Source organism: Melopsittacus undulatus, chromosome 1 (assembly GCF_012275295.1).
Source record: "Melopsittacus undulatus isolate bMelUnd1 chromosome 1, bMelUnd1.mat.Z, whole genome shotgun sequence".
Lineage (NCBI taxonomy): Eukaryota > Metazoa > Chordata > Aves > Psittaciformes > Psittaculidae > Melopsittacus > Melopsittacus undulatus.
In genome coordinates this window covers 108,468,580-108,481,223 of record NC_047527.1, presented here as the reverse complement: position 1 = coordinate 108,481,223, position 12,644 = coordinate 108,468,580, and the positions used below count along the sequence as shown (strand labels likewise).

Sequence of the window (12,644 nt, the reverse complement as noted above, 5' to 3'; positions counted from 1 at the left end):
ATGACAGGGAGAGTGCAGGTGGCTGAGGAGTATGCACACAGCCAGCTGCTCATGGCCAGAGGTTCAAACAGCCTCACAACCTGTAACACCCCAGTGTCACTTAATGCCAGAACCAGGCAGTTCCATAGGCTGTTGAGGGCTGAGGAGTATCACCCTCACAAGGTAAAACTTCTGGTCCAGCTGAGGGGCAGGCCATGGAAAAATACAGTTGGACAGTTGGAAATACAGGCAAGAGGATTTTCTTGCTCTGCCTTGCTGTTCTTTTGCAACCAAAATACCCAGGGGTAAAATAGCAGTATAAAGAGGGTAAGAGTTCATTATCATTTTGATAATGAACTTCAGTTTTTCTCTTTTCATAAATTGAAGGTGAAGTATGTTATTATCTTCTGCACCTACTGCATGTCTGCAGGACTCTGTTCAGTTCATTGTGGCACAGCACAAGTGCGTTAGCTGCTTGCCCTGCACCATCCTAAAGGCAACTACCTAGCACTGAAGTAGATAATATCACTGAAGAGATGGATGGCAATTGTATAAAATATATCAGTACAACACAAAGCAGGAGGGTATCTCACTTTAGGGAGTTTATAGATGGAATTTAAGCAAGCAATAATTAACTAGCAAGTTTTGATTTGCTTTTGATCCAGAGTATAAAAAGTCAGCTTTTGAGAATTTTCAATAAAATTTTGCGGCAACAAATCAAAAAGTTCTGAAATTATTCAGAAAATGCCACTGAATATTACACTAAATTATTGGACTAGACTGCATCAAGCAGGTGAGTCTTGATGGCACTCATTGAACCAAGGTTTTCCAAACAGTCTCCTGACACAAGTCAATCCTACAAGCACAGGTTAAAACCAAGATACTGTACTGCTTCTCTGAAAAACAGAGCACTTGCTTATGTTCTTTTTAAATATATGAGGGAATGGGAACGGGAACGTAAGCTCAGCATTTGCTGTGTGAAAGTTTTTACTGATGTGAAAATGACAACCATGCTAGAGAGCACATGCTTTTCTTCATTGGGCTGCTTTCTTGGGCTGCATTCTCATCTAATTTTGCATCCAATTTAAAGAACCTCCACAGGTGGTTCTGCAAATACGAGCTCTGGCATCAACACAGCCTCTCAGGTTCTTTCTAAAAACATTTAATTATTGCCATTCTTGTGTTTATTTTACCCAGTGAACAGCAGCAAGCACATAGTGAGAAAATACCGTGGGCATCTCCGAACAAAGATTGAGTCTGGAGAAGGAACCATACCTGTCCGGTGCCATAATGCTGCTCAGACGTGGGACGGCGTGTTGCTGGGAGAGCAGCTCATCACCATGTCCTGTACAGACAAAATTGCCAGGTACCTGATGTACATACATGGCAAAATTCTTTGCATGTGGAAATGAAGTTTGATACCACAGAGGACAATGGCTACTGGTGGGGAATAACTAGCAGTTGCTGATAAACCCTGTGGAAACAAAGACCTCCTTTGTATGCAAAAACAGACCATATAAATAGGATGGAATGCAAATAAGACATTTTCCCAAATTCTCCATGGATCGTTAGTTGCTTTTTACAGTGTGAAGAAAATATAAACTCTTTGCCACATTTTTGCCAATAGAATTTCAGTGTTCAAATAAAGTACATCCACTCTCCTCTGATTGGTTTATCTACCCCAAAACTTGCAAACCAACCGTCATGCAGATAAACTTAATTCATCCTCACCCTATTGGATAAAGTACCCTAAAGGCTGATAGGAATATTTCTACTATTGGAAATGTCATTGCAGAACTTACATGTCACACTGTGGCTGCTTTGTCCCGTAAATACATGTATTTATGCAGTATAATTGCCATATAATAAATATTTCATAATTATTCCATGGTGGCACATAAAAAGTAAACACATTCACCATTCTCAATTTAGGGCAGAAACTAATAGAAAATGACGGCTACCACAAACTGAAAACAAAGTGTATGCATATATATGCATACTTATTATACTACTGGCATATATACATGCGTGTATACTTATGCTCATAATTATATATATACTATGTGTGTTAGCTATAGATGCAGCTCTACATCCAGAATACATTGCATTATAGCTATAAAAATGTAAATGTTATCATCAGATTCTCTGCTGGAATACCATGCCTTAGAATTCAGTTAAATTACATCAGCTAAGAATTTGGCCCAGTTATTAAAGGCCAATATAAACATAAACTTTCAAAAAAGCATAAAGCTTTTGTTTAATGCAAATGCATAAATGTTGCTGTTAGCCTGATCCGGATGACCTACTGAAGTTAAATTAGTTTGTAGGCTTAGCAAAGCCTGCCATTTTGGCAGAAAAATGTATGACTGAACCAGCAAATGGAAATACTAACAGACTCACAAAATCCATCCTCTGCTAAGTATAATCATCACAACTGTTGTGTTTGCATGAAGGATAAAGAGCAACTTCTGGTATAATGTTTTCATTTATTTATAAAAGATAACAGAAAACCCTGTTTTCAGTGGATCTCCTGCACTGTTTTTAGATGCAGTTGCATTTTCCATGTTCTGATTCATATGGACTCAAAAACTTAAACAAATTTAAATTTGAGCATGGAAATATTGCATTCTCTGGTTTTAAATGTCATTAGCCAGTGAATTAAATATCAGCTTTGCAAACAGTACTACATTCGTTATTGATGGGGATGTTGACTGTAATGCAGTCTGAGAAATTGGGTTTTCTCCAGGCACATCTGCTAAACATTTTCAATGAATCCTTTCCTTGTTGCCACATATCTAAACATCATTGAAGTCTGTGAAGAAAAAGAGAATTTACCACAAAGATTTTTCCAGCATGAAAACCAAACTTTCAGCTTTCATCTTTGATGTTATTATTGCAATATTGTACCAATTGCTGCAGTTTTTATTATTTATTTGCACAGTAACTGAAATAGGCATGGAATTTTCCAGGACCAAAATAATAACCCCTCAGCAATCATTATTCCCTGCCTTGAACAAAAAATTTTACTCTCACCAGTATGGTAGAGTCAAAAAACAGGTTGAGATAAAGAGTGATAAAAGCATCATTTTAGGAGTGGTGGTGGGTTTTGGACATTTCCAAGCACTGTGGATTCCTTGGTCAGGTTAAGAGCTCTGGTACAGGGGAAATGGGTAGAACAATTGCTGAATTAGCAGATGACAAGACCAGGAAAAGTTGGAGATTCAGAAACCGATTACTAGAAGGAAGAGGAAATGGTCATTCTTAGCAAAGGGGAAGGATGGAGATTGTAAATGATCATAGAAAAGGTAATTTGTGGATCTGGTGTGGGCAGCACTAGTAACTACAAGTGACAAAAAACAGACAAGAGGAGCCCAAGCAGGGATTTAGAGGAGAAAAATTCAATGTTAATGAAGTAGAGAGCATTGAGTTGAATGTGAAAAAAATACCCTTCACAAGGGAAACCAAGAAAGTAAAATTGTGTCCAGAGAGTGCTGAGGCATCACCATGGCATGTTTAAGAGTCTGAAAGCTTCTGCAGAGAGCACCCAAGGCTATATGGAGATGTTCACAACCCCGGCTGCACTTGAAGGTCATGCCTCTCCCTTCCTTTCTCTTTTACAGTCACACTGTGAGACCTGATTCTGCAATTTTGCTTCCACTAGGCTCCTAATTACATATATTTGCGACATAACTTCAGTCAGGTTCAAAAGTTCTAGTTTGGGAGTCACTGTGCTAGTGAAAACAAAGCACTCACAATGCAGGAAATGTTTTAAAACATCTCTTGCATGGGAGAAAATAGGCAGGGCTGGCCACCAGTGACAGCATTGATGGAGATTTCTAGCTCCTGTACATTTTATGTAGAGCTTGGCAAAGAGTAGCGAGAGGAGGTTTGGATGTGGCATCTCAATCAACATTGTCCAGAATTTCAGTTTACCACATTAAATACTACCTGTGCTCAATTTTTATCCTCATTATCCTCAACTATAAGTGGGAGAAATCAAAGGTTTCTTCACCTGTTTTTTCAGCACACATAGGGATGTTTTCTGCTTTTGCCACCTCTGATCATAGAAAGTACAGACAGCAAACGAGTTCAGTGGACAAGGAGATTGCTGTGTGAGAGTCCTTTCCTCACTCCTGCCCCTCTGAAGAGCTCAGTAGGTGGTTTTGTGCCACACTTCAGACTCCAAATATTTGCTCTACCACATAGACAGCTGACTTCAAATGTCTGCAGGATGCAGCAATCTGGTTGCACAGTATCTGTACTTGTCTTGCAATAAAAAAAAGGTCTCAGAACCTGAAATTCATGTTTGTATAAGCAAGATATAACAAAAATCTGGCTTGTATGCTTTGGATTTTATTGCTTGTAAAAGCCCCTCAGGAGCACTGGGCTATTAGAGAATGTTTCCTCTTGAGAGCCTAGCCAGTAGCTGCTAAAATATACATCATTTTGCGTTATTTGCAAAGGACATTGCTATCAGAATATCAAAGAACCAAGAATGGAGAGAGTTACTCAGAAAAGTGAATAATATTCTATAAATCATGTCTCTAACAATTTATGCCCTTTCTTGTTCACAGGATAGCCATAAGCAGAGAGTGGTTTAATCAGATTTATTTGTTATTCAAAGGCATTTAGCAATTTTTATTACTATCACCACAAGTCTGAGAGAATTTGATGTTTGGTATGCATTATTTGGGCTCTGGCTTTGTTGAGATTGCAGGATAAACAGCCTGATATCATACCTATTCCCTTACTGAATTAAAGCACAAACACTTCTGGCATGAGTACTCATGTTATTTGGTTCAGGCAGAGAATTACAAGGTGAAATTCTGTGACTGCATTATAAAGGAGGTCAGACTAGATCTTAGTGGTTCCTTCTGGCTTTAAAAACCCATGCATTTATATGTGCAAATTTAAAGTTTTGGCTCTGTGTATCCCCAAATAACCCACCCTAAGAAAGTGTAAGCTTTTACACTCACAACTTCTACGAGTCTCACAGTGCAGCTGAAGTGAGCTCAGCCTCTCAGTGTCACAGGTTTTAGGATTAAACCACATTCTTTAGACCCATAGTTCGTTAATTACACTAACAACACCTAAGATTTCAACCTTCATTTTCCTCTGTAATGTACACAGTATACACTTGTGAAAAACCAGCAATATCATGAGCAAAATCATGTTAAAAATGATCAACTGTTTGAGGAAAAATCTGCGTCATTTAACATTTTCTTAATGCAAATCACCTGTATTAAGACCTTTATGTCAGCAGAGGCATTATAGTCCTAAGAGAATCTAAGGTATTTTGTAGCAGCAAACCCATTCATACACTGGACCTAATTAAACGTCTTTTCATCTCTCTCATACTAAGGCAGGATGCAGGAGCAGCTCATACCTTTACCTATTAGAAGGTCAGTGCAAGGTTACTGCTGCTGGTGGTGGAAGTCTCAGCAGTTGCTGGCATATGTACACACATACACACAAAGACATGCACACACACAGAGGCACACACATCTGGGTAAAAACCAAGGTTATCTCTAGAGTTCAGCTCCTTTTTGAGGATTTAAATCCAATAACCAAACATTAGGAAGGTTAGGCCCTAAACTGTGTCTTGGACCATCAGCACTGTTCAGACCAGTGAGGACTAGAGGTGCTAAGGTCCCCACCAGCCCCACCAGGACACCAGCTCTCTGTTTATGTCTCCGGCTGCACAAAGCCAGACCAGTGCTCTCTTCCCTGCACAATGCTGCTGGTTTCCCACTGCACACAAAGTGGATATGTGTGTGCCAGATTTGGAGATGATAGTTCATACATTCAAAAGCATACATATATAAAATAAGAATTTCCAAATGTGTCTACTTCTTATTCCTACAGCAGAATTTGAACGACTGGACAAAACATAAAAGAACTATGCACTTCTCTTACTCAAGCCCATCACCCTCTGGATAGACTTGTAGGGGAAATTGATAGTCTGCCCCAGGGTACAGAAACTGCCTTTCTCTCTATATGCTCTTCCCTCTGACTCCTATGAACACTGAGCTTCATGCCAGTCTCCTTTCACTATGGCTCACCCCTAGGCCCCTCATGCCCCTGCTTTACTGACACCACCTCCCTTCTTTACAGTGTTTCTTGTTCTATGCTCTAAGCTCATGGAGTTTATACATCTCATCACCAGCACCTGGATTCCTTCTTCTTCAGTGCAGAGAAACTAGGGAAATTATTTCTCCCAGAATCAACCAATCCTAATGGTCCCATTAGAGACAGAGTTCTGTAGTGCATTGCTCTTCCCCAAGACTCTCTTCCTTGATAGACCTTAGCAAGGGGACTGGAGATCTTATGCTGTGGCCAGGGCAGAGCATGTTCTGACAGAATATCTAGCTAATGTATTTACTTCAGAGAGATGCCAGCCTTCTGTGCATCAAGCTTGCATCTACACAGACTAATAGTGAATAGACTTACTTGTAAATGCAGGAGCTGTGGCACTTCTCCTCTTTCAGAAATGTGCTTGCTGGGGAGAGGCTTGAGGAGCGCACTTTGCAGGGTGCAGGATCTGGAGGGAGCAGTGTTCTCAAAAACTGTCTTTATTCAGCAAATAAAAGCCAGAATTCAATGTTTACTTTGTAAGTTCTGGCCTTAGAATTGTTTTCTTACTGCTGCTTCTCAAAAGGTCACCTTTGAAAGACTGTGTATTTTCTTGCCACCAGGTTAATGGTCGTCCACATCCTCACACCTCAGTGAAACAGTGACATTAAGCCCAGAGGTTAAAAGACCTTGAACATCTAAATTATACCTCACCTGTAAAATGACACAAACAGTAACAAAGGACCTCCAAACTTTGCATTACAGCATTGACAGTCTATTCATGTCCTTTGGCTAAGGTTTGTGGATTATTTGGGCCCACAAGCTAGAGGATGGTAAGGAATCTTTATTGAGAAAATGTTCAAAGTACTGTAAGGTAATGTAGTCTTAAGGCACTGTTTCAGGATTTAGCAGTGGGTGTCTGAAGTAACATTTTACAAGATGAGTTAAGCACACTAAGCTGTATTTAAATGTAGCATATAAAAATGCAAGACTAAAAGTCAGTGTTAGAAATTGGCATTCTTAGATCTATTTTAGTGTTAGTCTGTCGACCAGAGCCATTGTTATCAGAAGACTGAGCTTGACAAGGTAACTCTTAAGAAAAGCTACTTCAAAGGCTGCATATTAATGTAAATGAAAATCAATTAACACAGCTAGATCTTCAATTAGAGATGATTTGTGCACAAGATTTGTAATTCCCTCTCTTAACCCCTTTCTGTGTGACTGAGATTTCAATTTCAATCTTTCACCACAAAGTATGTTCCAGAAAACGTATATAAACCACCTACTGTTAAAATACAGATCAAAAACTAATGCACTAGTTCCAGTTTCCAAACCAATAATAGCTAAATGGTCGTATAAATAGGAACACCACAGGTGTTCTGCTGAGCACAGGCCAGCCTGAATAACAATTTATACTGTGTAAAGTGTAGCTGGAAATATTGGTAATAGAAACTGTGGTACAGGAGGTTAACAACATGCCAAGCAGGTAAGACTTAAAGCTGTTAATAATGACCAAAAAAAGGAGGATTCTTTTGTAAGAAGCCTTAACAAAATAAGCTTTGAAATTTATCAGCAGCGCTTTATAATGGGCAAGATTTCCAAGGGTCCAGAGGAGGCACTTCAGTCTCATCAAGCTTCAGCAGCAGGTGGACTCACTTCCTTGAGATGTTCTGAAGCACTGTGCAGATCTCACCACATCTCGGTTTCAAAGCAGTGTGAGGGCAGGAGCATGTCAGCATTCAGCTTTAGGTAATGCTGTGTACAAACTGATGCTGGCAGTACTCAGCTAAGAGTCTCCAGGTGTCAAACCACAGCTCAGCAATGGGTGAGGAGCCACATGCTGACCTGAGCAAGGCTGCAGCTCTCTGTGCTCCCGCGGGTTTGCCCCCAAGCCCCTTCCTCAGTATTTTTATCATCCATATGTTGGTTGATCCTGGCAAGGAGCTGCAACCAGATCACTTGGTGAGAGGACACTACAGCATGCAGGTGTGATGTGGTTATGAGTTGGGGACACATCTCCCCGCACACCTCACTGGTGTCCTTGGGCTGCCAGCAGTGTGGGAGCTGAGAAGCCTTGCCCCCAGCCCACTCCATGTACAGGGCTGGGGGAGCACAGCGTCTAATTAAAGAAAGGCTGCCTGCTCCAGGATGCCTCCCGGATCATAGCTGGCATTTCTGTGATTGACAAACAGGCAAAAATATATTTATTCAGGGATTATCTATATTGAAAACTGGATGCAGGATTTTGTCTTTGTAAACAGTGCAGTAATATCTGCTATTTGAACAAAAGGAAGGGTATACTTTCCATCCATTTAAAGCACAAAAAGCTCCCATATTTAAGCAGAAAGGGGAGACATTTGGTTTTATTGATCCTGCTTGCTGAGGATTTGGGGTTTTTTATATACAATCTGTGACTAAGGGAGCAGTGGGTTGATTTTCACTTTATTGGAAGGGTTATTATGAAGAGTACAACATATAAGTTATTAGAGAGATGTGTGCCCTTGAAAACAGCCCTTCAAATCTTGCACAATTAGGAAAATTCAGAATGATCCAGCATATTTCCTCATAGCAAAAAAAGTCACTTTGATATATGGAGGACTCAAAATGTAACACTGCATTGCTCTGAATAATAATTTTATTTTGAGAAGCCACATTTGCAGAGAGCACTTTGTTACAGATGGGAACACAGCTACTTTCATAGACCTAAAGGAGGGTACAGAGAAATAGCCCCTTCAAAAATGAACACCCTTATTGATAGTTTCATTGTTGTTCAGACAGATCTTTCCTATCATCTACCTACAAATAATCCCATAGATGTTCAGCTATCAAAGGATCAAGTCAGTACATTAGCTATGTGTGTTGGTCAAAGGATGTACAAAACACAGGATAATAGCACTTACCCCAAATATTTGTAAGCTAAATCTATTGTTTATGCAAAATACTGAACTGGCTGTCCTCCAAGTAAGGTCTTTTTATCCACAAAACAGAAGCACAATGAGTACTGAAAATTTCCCCCATCATTAATGTGTTTTTACTGTGCTCTGGAGGACAACAGTGGCAGTGCAAGGGTCTAACTTTGACCAGCTCAGCACAGGACCTCTCTTTTCCTAGGATTTGTGCTGACTTAGTGAGACTTGTGTGTGCTTGAGGATGCTTTCCAGAAAGAAACAGTTGGCCAAACACTTTACCAAACCTGGGTTAGACTTGAAGCAAAACTCCATCTCTGCTTTTTCATGCATCTTCTCTGACTGGAGGCTGCTAAAACAGTTTTGTGTTGCATGGGAAGCAGTCGATGTACAGGAGCATTGTCATAATCTCACCTCATTTCCCCACCACCATCATGGTGACACCAGCCTTGGCATTGTTCGAGAAGATACAGCAAGCAATCCCCACCAAATACTGCCTTCTTGCTCTCAGCACCTTTTCTGATTTCTCTGTCCTTCTTACCATAGGATGCTGTCTGGTTCTGGGACAGTCTCTTTTTACACCACTTTCTATGCACCAAGCATGGCTTGCTCTCTTAGCCTGTATTCTTTGTTATGTTTGTTCTCCCACTTTTTTGGCCCAGCCCCTCTGTCCCATTTGTCTTGCAACTACTTATACTTAGTAGTCAAAACCCACCATAGCTGATACAGAAGTTTCCTTGCCCCCTGCACTGGCCTGGGTCTTCCTTTGGGATGGGAAAACAGAGTTGTCTTGTGGAACAACTATTGCATCTAGAAGCCATGGACTCTAGCTCTGCTTCTGAAGAAGTCATACTGCCTCTCTGCCTTGATTCTTCAGCATGCATAAAAATGGGGCTTTACCTCACAGCAGCAGTGTGAGAACTAATTAATGTTTATTAAATGCTTTTAATACATAGGAGATGACCTGATCATGCTTGTATTATGATTTCCAATAATGTAATTCCACTGACATGAAAATCCCTCTTTACACTAGGATGAACATGTTCAGAATCAGGCAGAGAAATATCTCTAAAGAAAAGGAAGGGCTTGCAAAGAATTTAAATTAAATAATCATTATTACCTTGTAATTTATGATCAGAACACAATCCCCTATTTTGGTAAATAAAGCTCAGATGATTTCTCATTATGTGCATATTTCTAAAATTCAAATATTGTTGAACATATGTTGTTTTTCTGTTTAGCTGCTTTTTTTCTATCCATCGATCAAAGGTACAAGTTTTTTTCTAAGGAAATGTCAAGTGTTGAAAACAACACTGATATCTGATACATTTCCATCTGGACAAAGATATCACTGTCTAATTTTTTTGCTTGCCTTAGAAGCTGGTCGGAGGCTCGGTACTGTTAGCTGAACTCAACTCTTAAGCTTGCATTATTAATTTTGCATCATGATAAGATATTTACTCAAAGAGGCAGCTAGTTCTTTCCTTTAAAAATGATGTTATTTGCAGGAATGACCACACTTTTTTTTCCCCCAAATGAAGTTATGCAAATCTGATTGACTAAAGTAAATGTTTCATAAAACCAATGACTGTTTAAATTGTGGGACTAAATTGTTTGTATATAAATATTACCTTTTATATTCCATTTGAGTTTTATGTAGATGAGCACATTACTTTAATGACCTGCATTTACAGAGGGAGATGGGGAGAGTCTGACTCTGAAATCCTCAGCAGCCAGATGGCTGCCTTTTCTTGCATGAGTTTAAAAGATGTTTCTCATTCACAGCCCTGCTTCGGAGGCAAATTAATATAGGCGGCTAAATTGCTTGTGTTTTTGGAATAAAATTTAAAGAGAACTTTTTAAAGCAATTGGTGTCACAGGTTCCTAGAGCAGATTGCTCTCCAGGTACAGCATGCTGGTTTTAAACATTCAGTAATTAATGGAAAGTATACCGTGTTAATTGACTGCTTCAGGAAAGGGAAATATAATGACTCCTTATTAATCATGAAAAGAGACATACAGCACGGAGGCACTGCAATAATTGCACTAACGGTTGAGAAATGTTAATTAATGAAAAGAACAATGATGTAAGAAATTAGAGACATAATGCTTGCCGCGGATGGAGATTGTGCTTTAAACACGTTATTTAGCATGGCAGCCACTGGATGTTGCCTTAAATAGCAGGCACCTCTTACCCTTTTCTTCAGTCAGCTACGAAGTTCCAAATGCTGCTGGTGTTTTGGTTTTTAATGAGCCAAAATACGCTCTCCAGAACTACATTTTCTGAAGCGTTTGCAGTTTGAACTCTTGAACTCGGAACTATTCAAAGAGATTGACAACGTTGCACTTACATAAAAATATTATCCGAGTGTAAGAGAGCATGTTAGTGTTTGTGCAGTGGGGAACACCTTCCTAGGTGGACTGAGCTAAATAAATTTGCCAAGAAGATAACAGCATCATGACTTCTTTCCTCTTTATAATTTTTCCACTCTTTAACCAATTACCTGTCCCCTGAAGAATTTAGAGCAAACATCTTGTCATATTTGTGCTTAGCTAGACGTAAATATTCATAGGCTATTAAAATGCAGAACAGTTCTGGCAACTAATCCAACATCAGTAGTATGGAGCTCACAGTCATTAACAGATTGAAGCCAGTGAAGGTTTCCACCATCAATTTGTTGCACCTTTAAGACAGCAACAGAGTGAGACATAGTCATCACTCTGAACACATCAGAGCAGGTCAAACTATTGGTTAAAAATAAATTGCCTAAAAGTGTAACTAATTTTTATTAATCAGGATTTGGTTCTTATGGATGTCTTCAGATCTGCATGCTCATTTGTGCAAGGAAATGTTAGCCCATGAAGCTCTGGAAAATTATTCACAATTCTGTGGGAATTTTGGCCACCTATGTCATTTATTATCTTGGCGGTGTGACTAAGGGATGGTACTAATAGATGATAAATGGTAAATACAGGTAGAATAAAGAAAGTTGTCATTTTAGGTCTACCATTGCAAGTGTAAAATTATAGATGCACAGAACAATTCTGCTGAAGACATGCGAAATGAACATTCATCAAACACAATATACTTTTATAAAGAATAGCTCTATACAAGAGGCTTCTGTTTGCAATGACACAAGACAGACACATATCGCTTAACTCGGTAGTGTTACAGTAATCTAAAAGCATAATAGAGGTGGAATCAGTCCATGGATGTATAATAACCCAACAGTGCAATGCTTCATGTGCCATAGGACAGGGACAGGAATGGTTTCATTCGTTATCCAGTCCATATGCTTGCCATCCCTGATTTTCCCAAGGCAGCTGTCTTCTGGCCATTCTTCCACCCATGTGTTTTATTGCTCCTGGATTTCTTTTCCAGATGGAACATCCTTGGGCTCCAAGGTGCTCTCCTCAGCTCCTTCATCGAACCCATGTACTTGCACAGCATCATTGTGGGGAGCCTCTACCATACTGGTCACCTTTCCCGGGTAATGAGCCATAGAATAGAAGACATTGGTCAGCTGCCAGCTTCATACCGGCGCAATCAGCTGCTTCTCAGTGGTAAGCAAACACCTGCCTGCAAGACAAACAATCCGCTCTCCCATCACTAATTGTGCTGGTCACCAACAGGAATGTTTACTCGTTCGTAAGTGAACCATTAGCTCATGCTTCCTTTCTTCCTGC

At 39.8% G+C, this 12,644-nt stretch overlaps 1 protein-coding gene across 1 annotated transcript in view; it reads left to right on the top strand.

Annotated features, from left to right (window-relative positions):
* Window positions 1–12,644, top strand: part of ADARB2 (adenosine deaminase RNA specific B2 (inactive)) — a 195,510-nt gene that overhangs the window by 174,157 nt on the left and 8,709 nt on the right. Inside the window, exons 7-8 of the mRNA XM_031052490.2 lie at window positions 1,177–1,345; window positions 12,340–12,521. Coding sequence (XP_030908350.2) covers window positions 1,177–1,345; window positions 12,340–12,521 — 351 coding nt within the window. The remainder of the gene's footprint in view (window positions 1–1,176; window positions 1,346–12,339; window positions 12,522–12,644) is intronic.